The following is a 27,836-nucleotide window of genomic DNA, read 5'->3' as shown; positions in this document are numbered from 1 at the left end:
TCTGCATTTTTGGCTGAAGCATAATTGGAAACTTTAACTTCGAAAAAATTGTCATCCTTGAGGAAAACTTCATTTAAGATGCAGAAATCAATATTATTCGAGTTCAAGTAAAAATACAAAACTGATAACTTACGTCGAACACTTTGAATATTATATTGTAAAAACGAGGTCATATTTTATTAATAAACGGTTGACCGCAGCGAGTATTAGCACAATGACAAACTTTTTCTTCAAATTCCTTACACAGATTCTAAGGGATCATTGGACGGATATATTCCTTAGTCTCAGAGATTAACCTATCAAGTTCCGAGGAATGCAAATTGTTGTTCGGCATTATTGGCCGCTGGGATATTGTTACCGACGGCTTGGAGGGTGAACTACGAGAGGGTTCGGAAATAACCGATTTCCTTTTAACAACCGCATTAAGTTTCTTCTTTAGTAAAGTTTTATTAGCGTTTCTATGATCATTCTTGCTCGACATGACGGATGACTTCGACAATGGGGAGAAATTGTCATCGTAGGAGTTGTCATCCAGACAATCAAAGTAGTTTAAGGAAAACTCTTCTTTCATTTCTTTAAAGGAAAGATTTTTAATGGCCATAATCTTGTTGATATTTAATTCCCGCTCCCTGTTCGGGCAACACATGTTTAGAGCGTTGTGCACGCTTGAATCACAGTACAAGCATCTCATCGTTTTACAGTTTTCGCACTTGGGAGACTTCTCGCAGTTCAAACACTCGTCCTGCTTTGTTTTCACAGTACTTTGAGACATGTATATATCTACCGCACTAATGCCTTGGTGTGTACAAAGAGCTACACGGATAGATTGCAAAAATTGAATTTGATCCAAACCAATTTTAAACCCTGTTGCAGAAATAAAATTTTTGTTATGATTTCTTATTCGAAACCTAATAGCGGACTTAATGAGAATGCCAGATACCGCTTTTTCTATGATCTCATTTATACCACATTCAATGGGGACGTTGCGAATAGCTCCGAACCTCTCCGCGAAAAATCTCGGAATATAAATTTTTACATTTTTTTTTTATTAAGATCATTGTTTTTAACATAGTTGTTAGTTAGCATTAAGAACACATCTGAAAAGCAATTTAACCACTAACCACTCTTAGTTCTTGTAAGCCATTAATATTGAGACTTTTTATACAATCGCGAAAGAAATGATCCGAGTTGATGTTCATGCGCTTGCCTGCGGCGTTTTTACACGTTGTCACGAGACTCTTTTTCTTTCCTCGCCGGCTGAGGATTTATTTTTGGACAAAGAAATACAAAAAACAATAAAAGGAAACGTCCCGTCGGTTGTCTAGCGTCCGTCTGTCCACCGTAAGACCGTCTGTAACCGTCTGGAGTCTTCCCTACCGTGCCATCATATGCACACCCCTTTTGCGTAGCCACAGCGGTGGCAGCGCACGCTTAGCCACGCATTGGGAAAAACACAAAAAAAATTATTAAACAGACTAAACTAACTTACTGTACAGGCGTCGGTGCAGTGTCGGCCGCGGTAACTGCTACATCGGCAATCCCTGTTCCTCTTTCCAATAAGCCTTTTCCACCTTTCACAGCAAAGTTTTACAATCGTAGAATCTCCGTACAAGTAGTTGAATTAGGTGACAAAGCCCCCTTTTTCCTTTGAGATGGCTCAATGGTAGTAATCAACGCACAATATGTATACAAATATTTCTTTTATTTTTCTTCTTTCGTTTCAACAGCACGCATACAAAAAGCAATTCCCTTTTTTTTTATGTTATACAGGGTTGGTGGGTTATATGTTCTTTTACACCATTTAGACACCAATATGTTTCTACGAACGTCAATGATACTTAAAAAAAATAATACATTCATACACAAGTGCGATGCGCTTTGCTTGATACCTTCAACTGGCACAGATTATTGATTCTTCTTTTCCTTTTGTTGGTTTTAAGTTTAGAAAGAATGGCTTTTGGTATCAAATCGTTTAAATTTTATATCCGATATATTTAATCGACCACAATTTTTGCTAATTTTATAAAAGTATCGTTTCTGCACCAGTCATTTATGTACAATATGATGTGTGTACTATATGTTTAATAGTCCTTTTTTTTTTCTTCTATTGTCGTACAGTACAAATGTTAAACAGATTTTTTTTTTATATTTGCTTTTTCTTTTTAATATTTTATCAAATATCAATTCTATTTAATGTATGTTAAACAGATTTTTTTATATTTGCTTTTCCTTTTTAATATTTTATCAAATATCAATTCTATTTAATGTATGTTAAACAGATTTTTTTATATTTGCTTTTTCTTTTTAATATTTTATCAAATATCAATTCCATTTAATGTCTGTCAGGTTAAATTTTTTCCTTAAGTACCATATAATCACAAAGCAATAGCAAGAGCACTTGCCGACGTTCACACTTCAACTCCTGAAACCCGACTGCCCTGAACCAAACTCAACTTACAACTCACTTCCTTTTTTTTCCAATTTTTAAATTATTAAAAGCATATTTCTTTCTATATCATTTTGCTGTTACCACTTAAACACACAACAATAAAAGATGAGCACCATGTGAAATGTTAACAGAACTGCTGTAAATAACAAGAACCGCACTCAGTGAGAGCCTGCCTAAGACTAAACTCAACTTAGAACTATCCCCTCTGACTTCAATTTTAAAACGCAGACAGACTTCTCCTTTTTACTCCATTTCCCTCTTCTTCTTCCTGTTGCTCTCTCTATAACGGCTTGCCGCTACTCTCACAAGAGCAAGCATAGATCCCGCAAAATCATACGATTTTGCCTATGCTTGCAAGAGCAAAAGGAAAAAAAGGAGTACCGCAAAATCATACGATTCTGCCTGTACTTGCAAAAGCAAGCAAAGGTACCGCAAAATCATACGATTTTTGCCTGTACTTGTAAGTAAGGAGATCAGAAAAGAACAAAATAAACACATATACCGCAAGATCATGCGATTTATTAGCGGTACCACAAAATCGCATGATTTTGTCTAACGGCATGCCGTTATTCCGCCGCTTGCGGTTGGTACAGACCGACAGACACCCTACCCGAGGTTTGTTCGCGGCCGTTACAACGTTTCAACAAAAACTAAAAAATTGCTTTGCGACATATAGCCACACAAATTGATATCGTGATTTGGAATGTCTTTGCAGCAAATCAGAATGCATATTGACTGTTTTCTAAGCATCGTTAAATTATTAGCTCCCCCTTTGCGAGATAAATCAACTTCACCCCCAACCATCCTCGATCTCTTATTATGCTTGCGCCATTCATATAAAAATTTTTAAAATCATCTCTATCTGTAGTAATTAGATCAGACCTTGTCTCCATAGGGACACAGGCTGATGTTGTCTTAGCTTGTATCTCGGCTTGACTAATCCGGACGAAAAACGAAAAAAAAAAAAAATTAATATATATATATTTTTTTGTTTTTAAAATTATCAAAAACTTTTTTTTTTCATTGAAAAAAACTTTTCAGCTGCCGTTTGCACAATCTTGTGTTGTTTCAATTGTGTGCTGAATCAGAATCCACTGTATTACTTTTACAGAAACAAAATACGGTCTTACTTTGGAAATCTAAACAATAACACGTACATGGGAAATCTAAACAAAAATTACAATTTACAACAACAATCGCACACGGCACTAGCTTTACAACAATTCATGTATAAATAAATAAGAAAAAGAAAAGAAAAAAAAGTGTACACAAATAACACAGAGGATCGACAACGAGTACAAATCCAAGTTGCAAGCGAACCTTTAAGCCTTTACGAATATGCAAAACCTTAGCAACCGATAACAGTCAACAGCAGTTAATTTTCAAAGCAGTATAAGATGTTAAGCTTTCAAGTTATTTTATATACGATATAGGCAAATCACGCGCATTAAGTATAGTTGGCTTTATTTATTTATTTAATAAATTAAATTATGCTACGGAACAAATCATTAGCCAATTGTAAGCTACAAAATAACTTAAAATGTAAAAAAAAAAAACTACAAGCAAAAATAAACATAAGATCAACAATATACACCGGCATTCAACTAATGTTATTAACGGACAAAACGGATAGGTCAGGTAAGTGGAAATGATCGTTGAAAATTTTACACAACTCATTTTTGGTTCGGCATTGTGGTAGCTGCAAGAGCACAAAGTGTCTTGAGACTCTGTTGGGGATGTGAATATTAATAAATTGTAATATAGCCAGCGAAAAAACATCTCCTTTTATTAGCTTAACGAAGGAGGTTGCGCCCAAAATTTCATGCCGTTTTTCAAGAGTACGAAAGTCAATGAGCTTCAAACTGTTTGTATATAGACGGAATAGGTAGCGTGAGATCCCAATCCAAACCTCGCAAAGTAAACATCAAGAAATCCCGTTGAACAAACTCCCAGAGATCATCTATAACTAGGAAGACAAACTACCGACGACTATTTAAGAGTTGGTCTAACTAAGGAATTACACAAGTAATTCGTAACGTGGGTCTTTGAATTCTTTGGAAAATCTTTTTATAAACCCTAAAAGAGATCTAGCTTTATTAACTGAAACTCCAAACAAATCCTAAGTCTTTTCCAGGCTGTGATTGTCAATACGATAATAAAAGGGCAATGTATCACACCACGCAAATGACATCTTTCAATCCTTTTCTTGAATTCAATTCATACCATCGCATGAATTCATCATACAATTCGTACCATTGATTGGACACCGTAAACACAGATCAAAGGGAAAAAGTATATTATTAGATGAAAATAGTTTTAGTGTACTGAGTCAAAGGGGAGGGAAAGTTTAACGTCGTCTGCAAACATTAAAACGTGTGAATATTGAATACACTCAAGAAAGTCATTCACATATAAAATAAATAAAACCGGGTTAAGATGACTGCCCTGCACCAACGCCCACTGGGTGCACCCAGAGAGTTAGCTACTGAACCAGGCAATCATACCGTTCGAAAAACCAAGGCGATGCAATTTATAGACTGACAGCCTACGATCAACTCTGTCGAAAGCTTTCGAAAAATGCTTTGTAGATTGAGCTACAACACTTCAGAAGATTAGCCGCAGCTGATTTGCCTTTGAAAAAATCGTGCTGGCAGAGCAATATAATTAGCCCTAAAACTGGAGTAAATCTTCTTGTTACCAGTGATTCAAATAGTTCGCAGTGCACTAACTTTGGCAGTTCCCCTACGATTCTCAATAAGTTTCCGAGAACCACTTTTATAAAGAGGAGGAATAAAACTACTCTTCCAAACCAATGGGAAATGACGTTTTTTCAAATAAACATTAAAAATATAAGGGAAGAACATAGTAATGTACCATAATGTTCGAGAATAGCAGATGGAACACCATTAGGATTAAAGTTGACGGCGCTATAAATATTTCTTCTTCGAAGAAGAAGCACATAGACAAAAAATATCCACCGAACTTATCAAATATGGATATTTATCAGACAAATTGTTTGAACATTGATGGACTGCACCAAAATAATTCGCAAAAAAGTCAGTTATTATAAACGCTTCGGATGTTTGGAAGTTTTTCAAGAAGAAATCCTTAGAATTTTTAATACGCCTGGTTGCATTACAATAATTGGAATAGCATGCTTTCAGGGCACTATAATCTCGCCTAGCGCTAGACTTTAACATATTGTAACGAAAATCCCAAATCCAGTTAATTCCGGCTAAGTAATTTTCCCAAATATTATTATTATTATTATTATTATTATAAACTTAGTCAGAGAATAAATTCTAAGACTAAAGTCTTAAAGCACTAGCATCTAAGGCTTTCGGCTTTATTAAAAACTCTACCGCACTTGAGATTTGAACCCACGATCATTGAGTTGGTAGTCGAGACTCTTGCCTACTCGGCCACTCACGCGGATCAATTTTCCCAAATAATAAATCCCCTAAGGAAGGAAAAACCAAAAGCATATTCGCAGGCGCGTCATGCAGCTGCAGGCCGATTAAAACGATTAGCGGGGAAAGCAGACAGGAATTAAATATAAAAACTATGAATTTGATTATAGTAACATACTTGTAAAATTGTATATAAATAGAATATTTGTGGAAGGGAGAATTAGTCGGACAAGAATATTTGAGTTGAGAATACGGCGCAAATAAATTGTGAATAATCCTACATTTAAGGAATATAATTGTAAAGAAATAATCCTAGTGTTAAGGAATGTAATTGTAAATAAAAGAATTTTAGAGTATATTTCCCTTCACCAAAATATTGGCGATCCAGTGATACGGACTGTATTTTAGAAAAGCGAATTTTATAACAATATAATCACTACGCGCACCAGAACGGGAAAATTTTTTAAATAACCTACTTTTTTATTGAATGAAAAGACTTAAGCGGTATCAAGAGGGAAATGGGGGAAAAAAACTGACTGTAAATAAATTATAACAAATCATCGATATCTTCATAGATTCCAGTCAATGCCACCCAGCAAGTATCTCAGTTTGATGTAATTCGTTTTAGCAAATAAACGTTGATCACCAATCACTTGACTAAACAATGCATCGCCAGCTAGACAATTTAGGACACATCCACATTAAAGATGTTGTTAAGCTGACAAAGACCTAGCCCACGGACACCGTCGAAAAACTCTTTGTAAATTAATGGATCTGAAAAGGGGATATAATAACCACGGTCGTCGTTCAGAACCCACGAAACACCTGGCAGATTAGAATTGCGTAGCACTATCGATTGTTCACTGGGCCACACCGCTATATTATCGTAAACAATGCTTAACCCCACAAGTTTTGCGAAATTTGTCACACCTGAAGATCTCAAACTCTGAGCAAAAAATCTGACTGTCAAATATCCCCAGCTTGAGCCAGGTTTCCGTAAATGCTACAATAAGGTAATCGGAATTAACGGAAACGTATTTCAAATTAAGATCACGAAAGTTTTGATACAGTATTTCCAGCAAATTCTAGTTATCCCTTCGGTTTTTAGACCGTTTAACTGATGGCTTCAGTATCACCGAAGCGATATTCTTTTGACAGCGCTCAAATTCGTTAATAGAAACGGTCCGAAGACAAAATTTTGTCGACATAATTTGTTCGAATAGATCTACCGGATAAATAATTTAAAAACAATATTTAGAGGAATATCTCTCTGACGTGCGGAACTAAACTTATATACAACACATTCTTTCCCATCTTCTTTTAAGAGCTTTTTACCTACATACTTTACATTCGCTTGCTTGGAAGTATAAGACGATAACCACGATATAAAAATACATTTCCTTGCAGGTGCCACCGCCAATTGTTGGAAGTCAATCAAGCATCCTGAGAAACAGCTTTTCAATAATTATTCTTCGAAGTTGGTCGCTTTGCCAATTTAGTTGCTCGTGTTACTCCTGGCCCCAAACCAGCGCCAAAACTAACAATATCTCCACCTGACGACTCAGAGGAACAAGCCATATTTAGTGACTCATCTGATGGACAGCCGGAACTCTCGCCACACCCTCACCCTCACAATTTAGTTCCCTCGAACACAAGAGGATCGCCGGCGATCGGCAGATCAGCCGAAGCTCGCCTTGAAAACTTAGCGGCCGCAGTCTTGAAAATGGACTCCACAGATACGTTGACCGAAGTTGACTTAACAGTTAATTCACCATCTTCAGCCTGATTAGCACCCTCACTTTTGTCCAACGTTGGGGATACATCTGCAATGCCATTTACACTTGTTAAAGGCGGTATTCAACTCTTCAAAGACACTAGTTAACTCATTGAAGGGTTTCTCAACTCTGCAAAACTGTAATCTCGTTTGCACAATATGTGTTACCAGCGTACACTAAAATCTGGCCGGATTTAGTCACCGAGGGGAGATCACCATCATCAAGGCGTAGATTAAATAAAAATGGTCCTAAATAGCTGCCTTGAAGAACGCCAGGCGTCATGGAAAATTCATCCGCTATGACGAAGTTAAACAGAATCATGAATAATCTGCTATGCAAATAAGAGCTTATCCATTTCACTAAGTAGAAAGCCAGAGCCCTGAAGTTTGAAGATACTTTATGATTAAATCAAAGGCTTTACCAAAATCAGTATACCAAGCGAAAACCAGTAGAAAAAGCCTTTTAATAGGATAATTATTCACAAAAACACTGCAACCGCAATTACAGTTACTGCAAATCCAATTACTTTTACTGCAACCCACTATTTTTACTGTAGGAACTTTAGAATCAACAATATTTCATTTGTTTTCGACATCTTTGTTATCTATTTCTTTGCGAGTTGATAGAACAAGAAAACAATATTTTTGTGAGAAAAATTGTTACTTTTATTGAATAAAGATTTCAAAAAAAATAATAAAAGAAAAACCAAATAAAATGCAACAAGTGAGCGCAACTGAAACGACTGTTGAAAAAATCATTCCAACTATTTCATTGGACGATAGTTCTCAAGGAGAACAAAACTTGACAGCTAGCTCTTCAAAAGAAATTTCTGAACAAACTTCTTCGATTGAGGAGGGGGAGCTTGCAGATGAGAATGAATCTGTAGAATTTTTGTTTGAAATTAGATTTTCGCATAAGAACGTCTACGATGAGCTTGGAGAATTGATTATTGAAGCAATACAAGGGAAACTTGAAAGTGCCAGCAGCGAAGGCAATAAAGAAATCAATTATTGTATCAAAGACAAGAAAGACGGAGTGCTCATTCGTGTCGAGAAGCATAACCAACAACATGATTCTGAAATAAAACGAAAAATAGAACAAAGACGCGAAAGGGATCGCGTTAAAGAACAGTCGCCTGATCTCAGTGGTTTATCCGAATTATTTACAATTGACACGGATCCCGTTCAAAAACTGGATAGTGTTCAAGTGCCCTCTTATAAACGAGCTGTAAAAGATGTTTTACTAGATGAAGAGACGGAAACGCAAAGGAAACAGAGCGAAGAAAAAAACAATATGAAAAGGCCAAAGCAGGGCGGTGCTTGCTTCAATTGTGGAGCTACGGAGCACGGCTTAAAAGATTGTCCCGTGCCACGTAATCCTAAGCGCATAAGAACTGCAAAAAAGTTTATTACTAAATCGGAACGTTATCATGTTGATGTTGAACAACGCTTTGCTCATTTGCGGCCAGGTAGGTAGACAAGATAAAAATGATGCGGGAAGAATTTTTCTGAACTTTGTTTATTTTCACAGAAAGTTTTTGTTTACTTCAAACAGGATAAGTTAAGTTTAAACGTTTCAGTATTATTTTTTCTAACTTCATCCTTTAAATACAATTTTGGAGTTAACAAATGTCAAGAGTGACGTGAGTTGTTTAACCAGTGTGCCTTAGATCAGGAAATAGTTCCGGCTGGTAAGAGCTGAACTGACCCATATAGAGCATTTTCTAAGCGTGATGAAAAAACGTAAGCTGACTGTGAATATGTTTTGTAGGCGTTAGCCGGAACACACTAGCAAAGGATACGCAGTATATTCATTTTATTAAAACGGAGGTAGACTTCACAGACCGCCTAAAGCATAAACTAAAATTAGGAAATATATAGTGAAATTTTGAACAACATACCCATCGATCAAGCATAGTGCGGAAAATTTTTTTACTTTAATATTTATAGTGCAGCTTATGATAAGTTCTTACATTTAAAGCTACTGCTAAAAAAAATGTAAGTGTAGTTGGGTCATACCGAACGAACCTTGAGAACGATTCTCTTCAAACGTTTTTACGTATTTCTAAAATTAAGAACAACTCAACTTTATACTTCCAAATAACGAGCAAAATAATGAATCGTTGCCAAATTTCTCTTCCATTTGTCTTGGTCTCCTTGGTTGGTTGTTTAAGTTTGCATTGTACAATAATTCCAAATATTTCGCAAACCCTGATGATATATATTAAAAGACTTCAACTACTACTCGACCAAGTTTTGCAAAAAAACAGTAAAGCATAATTGCTCTTTCGACTTTTCACAACCAACACACACTCGACAAAAGATTTAAGTGTGTCTATAAATTCAAAATTTATTATTATTACTATTATTATTAATTTCACCAGAGAAATAAATTCTAAGACTAAACTCTTAAAGCACTAGCATCTAAGGCTATCGGCTTTTTATTAAAAACTCTACCGCACTTGAGATTCGAATCCGCCTGAGTAGCCGAAGGCGAGGAATCTCGACGAACAAGTCAATGGTCGTGGGTTCAAAATTTATAACATCAGTTTATTTTCTTTATTTAAGTTGTACTTAACAAGCAAATTCTTATCGCGACATTTTGCTGCCAGGTAGTAATAAATGCTACACTAATTTTTAAAATAATTTTCGTAAAACTTCTTTGTCTTCAGCAATTTAATTTATTAAATGTTACACTAATTTTTAATACGCTTCGATGAATGAGAAATTTCACCGCAAAAACTGCTTAGTGGTAGAAGTTTTCTCGTTATATCTGGAAAATGGCAGAAATTTCCTCTTTAAATCTGTTAAATGAGAAATTTTCTCAGCATATCTACTTCGAAGTCGTCTAGCCGATTTGGAGATACAAATATTAGCTTTTACAAAATTATAAATAGGAATATAACCACCCCAAAAAACTACTGTGTACTTAACGGGCCATAAAAATGAACTTCTTGTCCCATTGGAAGAAAATTTTTGTAATGCGATTTAGTTGTTTTTTTAATATTTGATTCTGTCTTTACTTTTTCAATTGCTCTTTTATATAATATCAAGGTCGTATAAGTGACAATTTAAGAGAAGCAATGTGCCTGAAGCGAGGCGAATTACCGTTTTTTTTTTATCGCATGCGGTATTTGGGCTACCCTCCAGGCTGGTTGGAAGATGCGAAAGTTGAACATTCTGGAATAACTCTATTTAATTCGGATGTAAGTACATTTCCTTCTTTTTTTTCTTGCTAACAAAAATTGTTTCAAGTCTAACATGTTGCTCGACAGGGCTCTGCTGTTTTGAATTCAGATCAAGATGAAGGTGAGGTTGAGCCCCGAACTTACAGATACGACGCTTCCAAAATTATTGATTTCCCTGGTTTTAATCAATATCCTGGTGAAAATTTCTACGATGTACGCTGAAATCCCGAACAGATTTTTTTTTATTACATTGTTTTTGCCGTTTTAGGATTACAGACACCATAATGTGCCTCCATTTGATAAACGCCAGTTAAAGGATGAGTTTATTAAATCTTTGGGTGACAACGTCCTGACTGGTTACAAACGCAAAAAGCTTAAAGATTTAAATATCTCTAATAGTACTACAGAAGGCCAAAATAATGCCACTACCTTAGAAAGTAAGTGTTTATATTATCTTTTTTATTGTTATATATTTATTATATATTTAGTTATGCCCGAAGTTTAACAGTCGTCACTGATGTTTTTTAGTAACAGATATGGAAATTGAAGATGCAGATAGCGGTGATCAAATTTTGGAATTTATACGACCGCCTGTACCTCTAATGGAGTCGACGGTAGAGAATAAACCTCCACCGCCGCCGTCACCAATGTCCCTCGTAGACCCGACATTAGAAGAGAGAGTGGATGTAAACAAAGTAATAATAGATTGCGATGAAGACAGATCCCAGTCTCCTAGTCTGGAAGATCTGCAAGCAAAGCAACAACTGTTATTGCAGGAATTACAAGCTAACATCTCCATAACAACCGAACATGAAGACTCAAGTGTAGAAGTTTTGATATTAGACGACAGTGAATATAATATGAATTCATTTTCTGTAAACAGTTCTGCGAAGAACAGTAAAACAAACTGTGAATTGCCCGCCAATGCACAAAACAAAGACACTACGGAACCACTTATAAAAGAATCATTTGTAGGCACACCTTTAATTAAATTTTCACCATACGACTGCTTGCCAACGGGTGAGAATTTTAAAGTCGGAGTAAGCGATGTGATCAATTTTGAGAACTTACCTGATTCTACGGGAAAATATGCACAAATGAAAAAAATTTTAAAAAGGGTGCGAGATACTGTTCATACTCTAAATAACAAGGATGAGTGATTATTAAAACTTTTACATATGAATTAAGTGTGGATAACCACCTCTTTTTTTCAATAAAATGGACATTTAATACAAACTGGTTACTGTTTATATGGCAAGAAAAACAGCCTTTAAGACAAGCTTGTCCATCATTACAATGCAAACTGCAAATCCTACTCGAACATATAGCTCTTTTCAGTATTTTAATTGAATTGACGGCTCATTATTCATCACGTCATCTTGACGATCTTCTCTCCTCTACAGCAAGAGGCCAAAAACAAGCCGCGAACACACAAAACGTGTATTTGCGGGAAAATGCTGCAAAAGTCGATCCTATTGTATGCTAACTATGTAAACGGCTTGAAAATAGATGTCTCCAATTTGCACACTGCGCGAATTTTGTTTCCTGCACGAACGCTAGTTAAGGCATTTGGTTTCACTTTTTATTTGCTAGTAAAATAAAAGGAATGTCGTCGTCTAGTCGAACTAAAACGTAAATTTTTTTTGGATATATTTATTGTATATTTAAATACATTTACACACACCATATAATGCACTTGCATTAATTTAATTTTAGTTAACTGGTCGATACTTTACCTAAATTTAATAATAAATCTACGAAAACAGAGAAAACAGAAGTAGGCATAAATTGTGATAAATTTTGTGAAAAATTTTTTTTTTATAAAACATTGAATATTATTGTACGATTTGACTACATTTACAAAATCCATTGGTACTTCCGTATTGGGCGAATCATATTATGATAATCAAGTTCCTTTTTCTTTCCGATTCATCTTTAGGCTCTTTAAAGCTCAGTTAGTTGCTGGCGGAGCGGGTGGCGGTTGCGATGGTGGCAAAGAGCTTCCGCCGTTTCCATCAGCATCTGGTCCACCGCCACGTTTTCCAGTGTTCTTAAACGACATAAGCGATTGTGGCCTTATCAGATACAAAACTAAAAAGAATACCATTAACATGGTCATCATGATGCAATTAGTATCATCTTGAGCCTCAACATCTGATGGAATACTGATTGAATTTGATTGCCGCAAATTGTCACTGGCTGAAATTATTATAGAAAATTATCATTCCATATTTAGTTCAATTTGAAATGCCATCTCACCATCCACACAATAATGATCTGTGCAATTATTTTGATTTTGTCTTATCTGCAAAATATAAATTAAATGACCTAAAGTGAAAAGTATATAAAATTCGAATCCTTTAAATTTTGAAAATTTATTTTATTCGCAAAATGAAGATTGTTGGATTTTTGTTGATACAAGGCAAAAAAAATAATAACAACATGTCAAATTTTTTGATTTTTTTACACTTACGAAAGCCAACAATCGCTGCATAGCATACGCATGAGACCAAACGCATTCGCAGCCATCGAACTCGTCACCCATTCTTGTTTGTTAGATTGGAGACTTTTTTTTTTAATTAATGTTAAGCTGAAATTGTAATAATATGCAATAAATTTATTTGTTTTAAGCATTTAACATTCTAATAATATATGTAACTTTTGCGGTTAACATTTCGATTAGGAAGTTTTTCATGATATCTATCGTCAAAAGATGAGACAGAACCTAATATAATCGTAATTTTCATCGAGATTTTCCTATAAAAATATTAAATCAAATCGAATATATACGAAAGTCTTATTTTTAACATAACTGAAATCTAATCGCACGGAGGGATACGTTCATGCAGATGTGCATAAAATTAATGACGTACGACCCAAGATCGCAATAATCGTTGATCTGTATAAATATCAATTGTAAATAAACGATTTGCAAAATATAATTCTATATACTATACAACTTTTTAAGTGTTGAAATAGTTAAAAAAAAACGTTAATAAAATTCCAATATTTCTTCTTCTTTCTTACATAGGTCCAAAACTCGTTTGAAGAAAAAAGATACATGCAATCATAAGTACACGTATGTATTAAAAACTTTTACAGCAAAAGTAAAGCAATAATAAGGGGGCGTAAAAAAACAATAACAGCCTAAAGTACGAGTTTTTTTCGGTTTTTTTTTTTTTGCTTAACGGGACGAGGAAAATGGTCTTTTTCAAACTTATACTTACATGTATCCAATATTTACACTAGAAAACTAATTTGAAGTAATTTTATATATGCGTATCGCCCTCTAATGAACTTTTTGCTTAAGCTCCTTTAAGAAAATGTTGCTTTTTTCTTTGAAATTTTTTTCACTTTTTTCAGGTAACTTGTGTTTTTCCTATTAATAACGAAGTTTTCCTATCGACTTATCGGCTGCTATAATTTTTACTTTTTTTTTTCTTATTTGACACAATTTCTTACAGCAGAAACCTATAATAACAATACATTAATTAATACTTTTATGATGAAAAGATGATGCCAAGTTTTATTTTTTATTTCACCATATGTTGCCAGCAACAAACTTAATAATTAAAAAAACAACTACAACAAAAACCAGAAATACGATAATTCTCTTAGCTTTCTCAGCATTTATTTTAGATCCTGCATAAGGAATGTAGAGCAAAGTCAATTTTAGGCTCATCACTCACTTGCGTTTATACTGAAACACTGAAAATCCACGAATTATGACTGGAAACTCTAGACTTCTCTCTTTATTTTTAACACATGGTTTTTTTTTTAAATGTGGAAATAAGCATGAAGAAAATATGATTGATATATGATGGATAAAAAAACCATATCTTCATCATGTTTGCAAATAAAAGAAATAAATGTTTGCATATGGCATGTTCAAGTTAACAACGATCGCTTTGATCAGCTTTATTTTAGCCTTGTTTAATGATGTTAATATTACTTTTATAGCACTCCAATTATTTATCGGGTGTAAGTTTTTTTGGAGCTTTATTAATAATAGTACTAAAACAATGGAAAAATAGGACCAGCGAAAACTTATGTACACAAAATTCGCCTCAATGTATTGAGCTGTTAAAAAAGCATGAAAAAGCGTTAAACTACACATTTTCTGATTAGACGGGGTTAAAAGACAAACTACTGATTTTGAAAAATTGTATTATTATGTATTGTTGTTAAAAGATCGCGAAAAAGAAAGAAACTGCGTATTGATATCCGTAGAATAGTCCTAACTTAAGGATTAAGTTAATTAATTAATTTATTTTCTTCTTTGATTTTATTTTGAAAAAGGTTACCTTTTATTGCAACGAAGGCCACGTGTATAAAATAACTTTAAGGTAAACTGATAATAATAATAAATAGTCAAAAACCAAACTGCCTAATGCGTGTATTGGGTTATTTATGATGAAATTGTAAGTAAATTACGCAGAACAACTGTATAAACAATGACAGTTTGTATATATGATAAAGAAAGAATTTTCTTACCTTTATAATTAACCAACATTTCCACGATTTGTCAGACCAAAATAAATACATACTTATTACCTTGTTTGTGTTATTGGAGTTATTTTCTTTGTATTAAGAAAATACTATTGAAATTAACTATGCATTAAATAATAGACTATATGAAAACCAAATATAAGGCATTTTTACTTCCACATTTTAGGCAATGAGCTTAACCTAATTTCTTCATTTATATATGTGGAACTAAAACCAATCAACGAACAGCGAAACTAAATTTAAGGGAAACGTAGTCCAATACATTTGCGAAAATTACTTACCTTATTAGTTATATACATTTGCATATGTACATACATCACAATAATCATATATATTAACATTTTAGACGTTATTGTTATGTACAAGTAATACGACAGAAGTAAAATTAACTCTCTTTATTGTCATTGTTACTTCTTTGAGTTACTAAGAGTACGTCTTAAGCCCGATGGCCGCCAGTTCTTTTGTCGTTTTTCCATTAGTACAGGAGATAGATTCATTGAAGGTGCTTGCCCGTACATGCTTAAACGTTCCATTCGTTCTTTAGGCGTTAATTTACTTATTGAATTAGCTCTTAAGTTACAGCAGGTACTATCAGAGAGAGTGGCGGTACTAATCGGACTGTTATTATTTAAAGAATTGCATCTATTTATCCAAAAAAATGCATCGGGATCTTTTTCCGTTTCCTGAAGGGGGAACTTTCTATTGGTACATGGTGTACTTGTTTCAACAGCATTATTAAGAAACTCCCCTAGTTCGGGTGTCGTAGTCTCGGTTTGTAAGAAATTTCTATTAGGAGTCTCACAGATTTCATTGGGTGATCTTAAATTGTTAGGAATAAGTAGGGATTCTTGTCTTTGAAATGTAGAATGATCTCGGGGTGTTGAGTTAATTTCTTTGCTAGGTTTCTTGCATAACGATAAAAAATGTTTTCGAGCCGTTTTTGGTGTACATGGTCCTTCCGGCTGATTGCTCGGTGTTTGTTCTTTTTTCTTTTGACTTAATGACAACAACCGATTTTTACGAATCATCATTGGAGCATTTAAAGTCGAATGCCCGATGTTTAAATGTTGCCAAGTATTTTGAGATTTTAAAATGGTTTGTTTGGATTCATCATTAGGAGCCAACAATGGTGTATCATCGGCCTGTAGACATGCAAACTGTTTTGAATTGTCTTGAGTAAGAACCCATTCACTTAATACAATATTAGCATAATCCGTTCCCATCTCTCCACATTCTTCATCGTTTTCAACTTTTATATTTGGCTTTTTCTCATCTGTGGACAATTTGCGGCCCAACTTGAGGTGATATTCTTCTTCTTTCCTACTTGCTAACGATGTCTTCAAAGTTTTTTTTTCAGACAGCATGCTTTGCTTTTTGGAATTAACTTTATTTTTTATACAAAGCAAATTATTCTCAATGTCACCATCACCTTCACTTTGATGAAATTCGTTTAGCAGGCCTTCCACACGTTTTTTCCCTTTCTCAGATATGAGCACGTTCTTGCCATTAGCCGTTTGGAAACCTGTGGTTTTGTCGACTTGTGCAATACCCTTTGCAATTTTTTTAGATTTAAATTCCATGCGATCTTTTATATCTTTGTATTTTTCTTTTTCCAATACGGGTTTTGTTTTACCATTCGCTGTTTGAAAACTTGCAGAAACAAGCGAACTTCCCGGATTAATGACATTGCCAACATTATCTTGATGCATTTTAAAGGTAACTTTATTTTCCATTCCTTCTACTCCATTTACTCGTATAGAATGCTTAAATGTTTCTTTGCCTTTTTCGCACATCGCTTGAAAGCCTGGTTTGTTTGCTATTTGCACACTGCTGTTTGCAGTTTTTTCAAACTTGGACTTCATACTTTTAATCGACATCCGAGCTTTTATTTCTTTTAGTTCAGTTTCATAATTCGTTTCCTGCAAATTGTCTTGAAATTCTTTTAGAATTTTTTGTACGGATATTTGGCTTTCTTCCGATATGGAGATTTTTTTACCATTCGCCGTTTGAAAACTTGCAGAAATAAGCGAACTTCCTGGATTATTCACCTTGCCCACTTCATCTCGATTCACTTTACTTTTCACTTCTTCCCATTCATTTTCAATAAAAATTCCATTCACGCCAACTGCGTTTTTACCTACTCCTAACTCCAGCGGTTCTCCACTAGCTTTTTGAAGTCCTGATGCAACATTACTTTCTCTCAGCACCAATTTCTTAGAGGACCCACTAATATTATCTCTTTGGTTACCTTTAAATGCAATGAAAATAGTAACCATAATAAAATGTGAGGAATATCAATGCCATACCCTGAGTTATCTGCTTATTTATTGGGAACTTAGACATATGGGGAAAATTATTAATGACCTTCACGTTTTGATGTAAGATTTCTTGAGTGCTTATGGATGCAAAAATGTCATTGTCATCTTCATCCCAATGATAATTTTTACTTATCCCAGTTTTACACTGATTAGATGGCACTAAAGCTAAAAAATTTTGGATTAACTTAAATGTTGTCTCTTTACAAATTTTAAAAACAACTTACTTTGATTTACTTTGTACGTCTCCTCTTCCTCGATGTTGTCGTAACCTCGATCTGAACCTTTCCAAACAAGAATGTACAAGGTTAGAGTGGATAAAAAAAGCCTGTAAAGAACCACTTACTTTCTGATGTGGAATCGTATGACTTTTTGAAATCCAAATTTAGGATATGTTCGTCAATTAAAGTGTCATCGAATTGATTACAAACATCGAGAAGATGCTCATCTTTTTTGCATTGCAACCTCTCAGGAAATCCCAAAAAGTCTCCATCGCAAATATCCTGCTCTTTTTCGAGGTACTCGATGTTTTTAGATTTTAAAGCAAGAATTTCTTCAATCATAAGTACTATGTTAGGCGGTACTTCACACGAGTCGTCGATTTTTCTTTTCGATGTCAAAATTTCTTTTCTTAAATTAAGTTCGTTATTCGAACTTTGCGTAAAATAATTACTTATTTGCAAAAGATTTTCACATAAATGCTGAGAAGTATTTGGTAAAACAATCCTCTCATTTTCATCGATACTCGTAAAATCACCTTGAATGGATAATGAAGATAATGAAGATGAACACGTACTCATATTGTCATCAATAGCGGCCTTGAATTTTTCCTCCAAATTTGATTTCACCTTTTCTTTAAATTTGCGGCTGTAGTAGCGTTTAGGTTTCTCCATTAAAATAAATAAAGGGCTCCTTTCCATATTTCTTAATTTACTCTCAGGTGATACTATAGGACTGTTAAAAGGCGTTGTAGAAAAGTCCTCAAATATTATGTCTACTATTGACTTATTGTTCTTGTCATCACGAGCACTTTGTAGTGCGTCTATGTCGGTTACTTCTTTCATCATAACTTCCACTTTCTTGCAACATTCGATTAAGTCTGTATCAGTGATATGAAATTCACTTCCACTTGTTGATAACCTGGCAGACTGTGATACTAATTCATGACATGGCGTAAATTTTTGCGAGGGTGTGAAATCGTCAAAATTGGCTAATGGCGCTTGCACATAAGACCGGGAATCTGCTAAGGACATTATTTCATCTTCGTATCGACTCACGCTTCTTTCTAAAGCGATATCTTTTTGAATTACAAATGTTTTATTAATATCACATTCTTTTGGGCCGTCCAAGCAACTTTCTTCACTCATGTTGTCGTAGAAATCAAGTAGAGCAGCTTGGCGCAGTTTCTCATCATTTTCGTTAGACTGAAGAAAACATGGGCTACGTTTCTGCAATTTATGTTTCCTTTGCATTCGTGTCTGATATACAGATTTGTAGGAACTTTGAGGACTAGATTCTATGCTTTCATCCATCTTTGAAATTTAATAAATTGATTTTTAATTCTTGCACAAGTGAAAACTTTTTGCTTTTTATTACTTTGTATTTTCAGTGTTGTCAAATTCAAAAATTAATGAAAATTTTATTTTCTATTTTACATCGCACAACCCCTAAGAACTCTTCACAAGAAAGTATAATTATGTATAGATTTTGCTTTTTTTCATTAATAACACTTGTTAATTGAGTTTTGTCTGATATACCAAAAATATTTCCAAATATTCTAAAAATAATTGTCTCCTTTTCTCTTATGAGATAGAGTAGCTGTGACAACAATGCTGTCAACGTGACAAAAAATTCTGATCTTGGCAACACTAATCTTTTAACACGAATCGAGTTGAAAGAGTATCACAAAAAGAATTTTCGTCTGCTGCACTTTTTGCTGCGCTTGTAATTTGTGTAAAATTTTGATCGAGTATTTAACGTATTAGTTAAATTTTTTTTTACAAAAAACATTAAGAAAATATTATTGTAAACGTTTCTCATCACCAACAAATAATTTTTGTGTTATTCACGGCAAAAACTAAAAAATTATATATTGCAAAAAGGGCCCCCAGAAAAAAAAGTGAAAGCCATTTTCATTTGTGATAATTGAGAAAAGAGAGAAGGTGAGAAAAATAAATATATGTATTTGGAGAGTTGTGAATGAAAAAAACTTGAAAAGAAAATAAATTTTCGTTTGGTTGGAAAACAGAAAAATAAGCAGCAAACAAAGTGTAGCAGGTTTTTAATTGAAAAAAGAAATATAGAAATTGAAATACAGGTGGCTTCTTTATTAAGAGATATAAAAAATTCATATTCCTGCTGTCAGTTTTGCGGTTGGTGGTTTTGAAAAAGCCGTCAAAATTCTCAACTACAATAGCCATACGGTGTACAACAGTTTAATCCATCCAAATAGCGGTCTTCGAAAGCCACCGGGTACTACAACAACAGCAGCAGCCCCAACTTTGCCCATTATGTTTGTAAATTCAATGACGTTCCGCGGCAATCCGGCCGCAAATCATCACTATCATCAACAACAATCGGCTCTAAACCACCATGCATCTTTGGCGGCAGCAGCCGGGCATCCACTTGCTGCTCACCATGCTACTCAGCAACAGTTGCACCACCATGCTGCTGCTGCTACCGGGGCTGGCCCATTAAGCCATCATCTTAACGCTCACGGCGGTCATCATGCTGGTGCAAATAATAATCATCATTTGCCAGGAAGTATTTTAAATCGTACTCCTCATGCCCCCATTGGTTTGGGTGCGGGCAATATCACTTCGATTTCGCCGCATCTTTCAGCAGGCAGCGGCTCTTCGGGTAGTGCAACCAGTTCCAATTCACCTGATAGCGGAAAAATTTACATTAAAAATCTGGAACGTTCTATAGACAATAAAGCTGTCTATGATACCTTTTCGGCCTTTGGTAATATATTGAACTGTAATGTGGCTAAGGATGAACATGGTAATTCGCGCGGTTATGGTTTTGTACAATTCGATTCAGAAGAGGCAGCCCGCGCTGCCATTGAAAAAGTAAATGGCATACTCTGCAACAGCCAGAAGGTGCATGTGGTTAAATATATACCACGGCGTGATCGCGAACAAGAAAAAGCCACGCAATTCAGGAATCTATATGTCAAAAATTTTAATGAGGATTTCTCTGAACAAAACATGAAAGAAATGTTTGAACCTTACGGTCGTATAACAAGTCATAAGGTAGGCTTTGATTAAAGTATCTTTTAATGTTTGACAACAACCATTTTTTCGGCATATCCCTCCACTATACAGAATGCATGCCCATAAATATACTTTTGTAGCTATGAAAGTATGTAATTGTTGTATGAGCAAAAGAAATAATAACTTCTACTTGTATGCTTGTCCTATATTTAGAAACCCAAACATGTGTGTTGAAATTTTTCCTGTTTGCCTTCGTACTCTTTCTATTCAATGGCTTTTTTTGTCTCTACCATTTTTATCATTTCTAAGTCTCCTAACTCCTTTGCTCTCGCACCAATAGTAGCAACAGCTCTCTGCGCTTGCTTTGTAAATATTTCCTTGTTTCCAGCTGCGATTCGTATTGTATTTCCTTTGTGCCGATGTATTTAGAACACTTGCTAGTAGATAGTGTCATATAGGTTTAGCCGTCATAATTAATTATTTTATATCAAATATCAAGCAAGTCAACCAACTGAACCCTCATCCCCCATATATGTTCTACAATTTTCTTGTCCGTCCATTGCCATACCTTTGCTGCATGCGTGCATGCAACACAGCTCACGGGGTGATTGTTCTTCTAATTCATTTGCTGCTTTTACAAACTTTTAAGTTATGCCTGACAAAAGAAACCTTGAACCCATATTGACTTTTGGTTTGCCACATTTCAAAGCATGCATGTGATTTAGGTGAAGAGAACATATGCTTTTTTTAAAATCCGAAATTGAATCTTCTTTTTTTCGATTAACGTTACCAAACATTTTCTTTTTTTCTTATATGGAAACAGAACATGTGCTTTTTAATTCACTTGTTGGTGAAAATAAATTAATATGATTATTGCATCCGAGTCGAAAACTTCTTGTATTTTTTTCTCTATTATTACGAAATTCCACTTGTTTGCATTTTATTCTCTTTATAAAATGAAAAGGAAACATTTTTAGTTTTATTTATAGCATCTTGCAACAGCGTAGTGTTTCACAATGAACATTGTTTTTCATAATTCGAAAGCGGAAGAAATTGGTTGGGACTTTAACAACAGTAGACGTGTGAGAGAGAACACATGAAGTTCAAAAATCATTAGAGGTTAAGCTTTAAATAATTTTAGTTTAGGTAAGTAAGGTAAGGACAAAGAAAATTTGATGAATCCCAAACTCGCTCAAACAAATCGTATTATCGTTGCCGTACCATACAATACAATGCAACAGGAGAGCGCTTAACCCCTTCTAAAGATGAATTTTTGACGTATCTTTGCGAAGTTGCTCTAATCGCAACTTAAGTAATTCGAAGAAGTAAAATCAAAAGTTGGTATCCTTCCGTCTTTGGAAATAGTCATTCTTTACTATGGCTTAGAACTTATGCGACAAAATTGCGTGTCCTTGTCTTTTAAATTGAAATCGATCGGTAACAAATTTATTCGCGATATTATGTAGATGTAAATTCATGGCAAGATATTATTGCAGAAATCTCTAAGCGGTAAAGTTAGGTTATCAATAACATCCTTCATTTATAGTCGCAACATTTTTTTTTTGTTGCCTGATCTTTAGCATCCGATCCGATACAAGTATGTACAAATGCACAAACACAATCATCGAAACGACTGCAACTTCGAAAAAACAAAAAAATTATTAAACGAGAATGTTGTGGTCCTACGGAAAATATCTTTTATTAGCAAAATTGTTGTCGCTAAGATTAAATATTCTTTTTTTAAAAATCCAAAGAGTCCAGAACGTAATCAATTTTCGAATCTGTACAAACCTTCGCTTATTACACTGAAAACAATGTTCAGCGATTACAGCGCTTTTATAAGAGATTCTAAGTCATGATATGTCTAATAGCAGAAATTTTTTTATAGGAAATAGTTTATAAGTGCTTGCAATGGAATTTATTTGAATCCATTTTGGCCCATCATTAAGAAACCCATACCATACCATTTCGCTTAATACAGTCACTTATATAACGATTTTACAAAATAAGGCTTTATATTGGAAGCGGTCCGATCCGAGCCATTAACAATACCCTTTGTCCTTGGGGCAAAACACGTCTTTATGTCAAACTAAACTTCATCAAAATATCTTGAACATTGTAATTTGAATCGAGCAAAGAAAACCAAACGAATGGACGGGCGGACAGACAAGCTTGGTTCGATTCTGAAAGAGAATGAATCGATAGATAATAAATGTTTATCTTTAGTTCATTCGTGCAAAATTAATATACCATAAATGGTGTAGAGTATAAAAAGACCGTTCCCTTTAAACTAAAAAGAATCTCTCTAAGGCGTCTACTTAAATGAGAATGCCAATGAGAATGTAACTAACCGAATATACCTGAATATAGGACAAATAAGTATCCGCTATGATTGCAATTTACTGATTGCATTGGGTTTACCTCGCCCCAAATCTTCAGCACGTGCTTAAAATTTTGTGTTCGATGTTTCCGATACCATATTGTCTTTTGCAAAAAAGGTAAAAACCACAGTTAACTAACTAGAAATATAGGCCGATAATCAATTTTCTCCAACACAATTTTCCTCAAAGTCAAATTTATCGATCGGTATTGTTATGAAATGATTGCTGAATAGTCAAATTTTGCTTTATTTCTTGCATATTTTGCACGCCTATTTCGATCAAAAATTTTCTTGAATAAATAGTTGCTAAAGGTATGGGAACAATTGCCGAATTTGAATTTTTCCGTATACATTTCTATACATTTTTATGTACAAAATTCGAATCATATTTACTTTTGAATTCGTATTTTTAGATAATGACCGATGAAGAGGGCCGTTCCAAACGTTTTGGTTTTGTAGCATTCGAGAATCCCCAATCGGCTCTTGCTGCTGTTATTGCTCTCAACGGTAAGCAGTTGGGTGATAAATATTTGTATGTGGCTCGAGCTCTCAGTAAAATTGAACGTCAACAAGAAATTAATCGTAAACTTGAAGAACGTAAAAGACAGAAACCAGGACAAGTTTTCTATTATTAAATCGAATAAAAAAAAAATTAAAAAACAAAAACCAGAAGAAAATAAAATTTAATAAACTATTAAAATGAAAAAAAAAAACAAAAAAAAAAACAAAGAAAAAAACCATCAGTTAATATGTTAATGTGAACAATTAAAATGAAATCGATAAAAAATTTTCAATTAAATATAAAGGAAATATATTAAATATTAAACACTCCCCCATTCATATATATATATATATGTATATATATATATATATATAGCAGCCACACACATTATACTACAACTTATACACTTAAACACTATTGAAAAATTTCTACATTTCAATACTTTTACGGAGTATTTGTAGAAATTTTTAAAGTAAAAATTTAAAGTTTTTCCACACTAATAAAAAATTTATAATAGACACAGTTTAGAAGTTTGTTTCAAAAGTTGCTTGCAGAAGAAAAACTAAATATTGAAATAAAGGGTTTAATTAAAATTAAATTAGAATATAAATTAATACACAAGTATCCGCTTACGAAACATTATATACCTAAACAGACACCCACACATATATATATATTTATATAAATATATATATATATATATATACACACACAAACACATTTAAATGTAATGAATTATTATTAGTATTTTATTATTATGATTATTATTATTATTATTTCGTGCTTCTTCATTAAAAAAAAAAAACAAAAAAAACGGAGTAGATCTCCCTTCCCCTCCCACGAGACCTCTCTTAATTGCTCTTTGTAAAATTAAAACGAAAAAAAAACAAAGTTAATAAAAACGAAAACTGAAAAAATTAATATAGAAAATTTGAAAATATTTTAAAGCACTTTGAAAAAAAAAAAGAACAAAAACAAAAAGGAAGAGAATAAAAAAATATTTGATACCAACAGAAATAAAATGAAGAAGAAAACAAAAAAAAATTTATTAAATAAATAAATAAATTAAAGAAAAGCATAACATTTTTAACATTTATTGTATTTAAGAGAACGGAAAGCAAAAATCTTAGTGTAAACATTTATTAAAAAAAAGATAACAGAAACTAAAACACATAGAAAATTATATGTATTAGAGGAAAAAGAAGAAAAAAAAAATGAAAACCTCTCTCGAACCTTTAACTAATTTATTTATTTATTTATTTTTTACTTTGGATCAAAGAGAAAAAACAAAATAAATGCCAGCAAAGCATAGGAACAAAATTGATAATTCGAATAATAGAATAAATGTAAAGCTCTTTTTTTTAATTTTTTAGCTCACAATTCCCCTATAATAAATGAGCTTAAATTTGTATGTATTGAAAACTAAAACACAACAATAATGTGCAATTTTTTTTTCTTTTTTTTGCAAGAATTATCTTTCAAATAATAAAAACAGAAGAAAGCTAAATTAGGAAAAAAGCAGACTGCATCTTCATTATCGCACATATTTACTTGCACTATTTGATTTGGATTTTATTTAGAAAACTTTTCTCGAAAAATTTGATATCAATAGAAGCAAGGGCACTATGAAAGAATAAGGCGGGATTGGTCTTTTCGCTCCAAAAAAACTCAATAAAGCAAGTAGACGCGCTCTATAAGAGGACTGAGGCAGATATGTTCGTCCGTCTGCTTACGGAGTATTCATAATCTCTAAATATTAAAATAAATATAGATATATATTTTTAAACAAGGATAACTTTGAAACTAAGCTTGTTTCGTCCGGCAACTTGCGGTCTACATTGACACAACACTTTGTACAAATATTCTTCAGAGTCATGTAGAAGTGATGTTAATTAATTTAAAAGTGTATTACCAGCGATGTGATTTAAAATTTTTATAGATAAGTTTAGCGCGGGTGGTCCAAGGTAAAGATTGATTTTGCTCATTTTCAGTACAAAATTGAAACAAATCACAGACCACGCTCTTAAGTGATAAAATGTATTCATTGAAATTTTACAGAGTCTAGTCGAGCAAATGCACGACTTGTGTTAAGGACAAAAGACATTTCGATATATTTCTCGATCATATCGTAGGTATTTATTTTTTTAAGAAATTAGCTCAGTTAGTTGAGAAATAGTAGCTTACGCCTATAACTGAGTTATAAAGTTTTCATTTGTTTGGTTGTCCGTACGTATTGTTAAGAGTAGAATTAGAGAATTCCAGCATAAATCTTTAGGGCAATGCGGGCAGTTTCAATAGCGGTGTTATGCTTAGCATCATTTTTGCTCGAACAGAACATTGCATTTGTGTCTGGCTGCCTATGATTAATAGTAATTATAAGTTAAAAAAATTATATTGCCTTAAGGATCTTGTCTTCGCGTAGGTGCATCTAATAGCATATGAATTTGCTGATCTAACAAAATATATTTACGTCCGACTCCCAATGAATACTTTGTGGATAAAAAAAAGCCCTTGACGAGCTAATCGTATGTAAGCGAATATATACGTCATGAAAAAAAATAGAAAGTTTTGTGTTGTGACGAACAAATACGTTACGGTCCGTCTATCTGTCTTTGTTGAATTTTCTCATAAAATTTTATCGTTATGAACGCGTATTTGCCATAATAATGTATTATAGGATGTGTGAACATATCAATTTATCCAATTTTTTCATAATAATCCAATTTGACGCGTATACTCGTCATTTGCGATGTAATTTAAATGCACTTTTTGCAAAGAGCTTAACACAGTTAACTGGTTAATAATGTCGTACTTTATCTTTTGGGTTCATTAAGGGTGTTAAGCGGTTTTGTGAGTTTGGATTTAATTTTAGTGATAATCAAACCTAAGTGCATTCTAGATAAATGTACGCTTATATCGATGATTAGCACTCCCTTTTCGCATTTGATTGGCGCGTGCGTTTGCTGTGATTGGATTTTACAAAGGACCTCGGGGCCGATATACAAGGTACACTTTTGTTCAAGTTTTAAAGAAAGTTTTTCTCAAGGTGCTAAGACGCCCCATCAAGTCTCTTTAAATTGAGACAATTTGATGTAATTTTCTATAATAAATGGCGCTGATTCCTTTACTCTTTGGTGCTTAGTATGAAAACCTTCAAGCTTCGTTTACGAAAGTCGTCTTCTTAACTTAAATCTAATTGTGTTTGACTTTCTTAATTGAATTAACGGTTTTTCGTTGATTACTAACGGTGCTAACTAAGAAATGCAATTTCATGGCTATTAGTCGCTGAAAACTAACTCCTAGATTGTTCCATTACGATTTGGTTCAGATCAGAATCTAAAAGACGGGAGTTTTAGAACCGTTTACCTTACTGGACGCATATGTGATGTAATTAATGATTGAATGAGATGCATACTCAAGCATTTTATTAATGAAAGATATCTTCCTGAAGTAATTTTATCCGATTTGTAAATATATACCGGTATGCGATTTGGTTGAATTTTTGTTTTTCCCCCTTTTTTTGCAAAATATGCAAATTTTTCAGTATTAATACTAAATGCTTAAGTGTACATTGAAGTAAATCAAGAAATATCCTTTAAATAATTTCAATAATCATTCTTGATCTGATCTTAAGCAAGTTCAAAAATGTCGCATTTAAATATCGATTGCCATTAATTCCTTACTTAATTGTGTTTTCTTAGTGTGACCAAATTCATATATATATATATATATATATACATATCTATAATATATATATAATATTTATATATATTATATATATTTAAATATATATATATATATAAATTAAATATATATTAATATATATATATGATTAAAGCAGCTTTAGCGGCTGCTACACGCAAACACATAATTTACATAAGATATAATAAAAAAGAAAGATTTAGTATTAAATCAAAAGAAAATAAATAACAAAATTGTTAAAATCTTTGCTGAGTATTTCAAATATAATAATAACACAATTATACACACACACACGCAGCCATTTATGAGTATATGATAAAAAGAAAACAAAAATTATTCGTAATATAGTCTACAATTGCAAAATAAAAAATAAACAATTATGAAAAATACAA

The 27,836-nt window shown here is 33.4% G+C and overlaps 4 protein-coding genes across 5 annotated transcripts; 2 read left to right on the top strand and 2 right to left on the bottom strand.

The window, feature by feature from the left end:
• The first annotated feature begins 8,236 nt into the window (after nucleotides 1–8,236).
• On the top strand, nucleotides 8,237–12,502 carry LOC119641638 (zinc finger CCHC domain-containing protein 8 homolog). Its single transcript, XM_038040421.1, has 5 exons — nucleotides 8,237–9,102; nucleotides 10,688–10,839; nucleotides 10,909–11,034; nucleotides 11,090–11,258; nucleotides 11,350–12,502. The coding sequence occupies exons 1-5, from the start codon at nucleotides 8,349–8,351 to the stop codon at nucleotides 11,979–11,981; spliced, it is 1,833 nt and encodes a 610-aa protein (XP_037896349.1). The 5' UTR covers nucleotides 8,237–8,348; the 3' UTR covers nucleotides 11,982–12,502.
• A 45-nt stretch (nucleotides 12,503–12,547) lies between these two features.
• On the bottom strand, nucleotides 12,548–15,230 carry LOC119641639 (small integral membrane protein 14). Of its 2 annotated transcripts, none has more exons than XM_038040423.1 (4): nucleotides 15,126–15,230; nucleotides 13,295–13,411; nucleotides 13,081–13,126; nucleotides 12,548–13,020 (listed from the first exon to the last, which is right to left on the bottom strand). In XM_038040423.1, the coding sequence occupies exons 2-4, from the start codon at nucleotides 13,364–13,366 to the stop codon at nucleotides 12,773–12,775; spliced, it is 366 nt and encodes a 121-aa protein (XP_037896351.1). In that variant the 5' UTR covers nucleotides 13,367–13,411; nucleotides 15,126–15,230; the 3' UTR covers nucleotides 12,548–12,772. The 2 variants fall into 2 exon arrangements, with proteins under 2 accessions (XP_037896351.1, XP_037896350.1); XM_038040422.1 differs by lacking the exon at nucleotides 15,126–15,230 and adding an exon at nucleotides 14,049–14,697.
• A 507-nt stretch (nucleotides 15,231–15,737) lies between these two features.
• On the bottom strand, nucleotides 15,738–19,242 carry LOC119641610. The gene is made up of 4 exons (XM_038040382.1): nucleotides 17,992–19,242; nucleotides 17,873–17,929; nucleotides 17,637–17,813; nucleotides 15,738–17,578 (listed from the first exon to the last, which is right to left on the bottom strand). Exons 1-4 carry the CDS (start codon nucleotides 19,175–19,177, stop codon nucleotides 15,738–15,740), a joined length of 3,261 nt encoding a protein of 1,086 aa, XP_037896310.1. The 5' UTR covers nucleotides 19,178–19,242.
• Nucleotides 19,243–19,694: 452 nt separating this feature from the next.
• Nucleotides 19,695–23,881, top strand: LOC119641649 (polyadenylate-binding protein). The gene is made up of 2 exons (XM_038040436.1): nucleotides 19,695–20,899; nucleotides 23,654–23,881. Exons 1-2 carry the CDS (start codon nucleotides 20,156–20,158, stop codon nucleotides 23,873–23,875), a joined length of 966 nt encoding a protein of 321 aa, XP_037896364.1. The 5' UTR covers nucleotides 19,695–20,155; the 3' UTR covers nucleotides 23,876–23,881.
• The last annotated feature ends 3,955 nt before the right edge of the window (nucleotides 23,882–27,836 follow it).

Source organism: Glossina fuscipes, unplaced genomic scaffold (genome assembly GCF_014805625.2).
Source record: "Glossina fuscipes isolate IAEA_lab_2018 unplaced genomic scaffold, Yale_Gfus_2 155, whole genome shotgun sequence".
NCBI lineage: Eukaryota > Metazoa > Arthropoda > Insecta > Diptera > Glossinidae > Glossina > Glossina fuscipes.
Note: the sequence above shows the minus strand (reverse complement) of the source record. Positions and strands in the feature narration are given on the sequence as shown.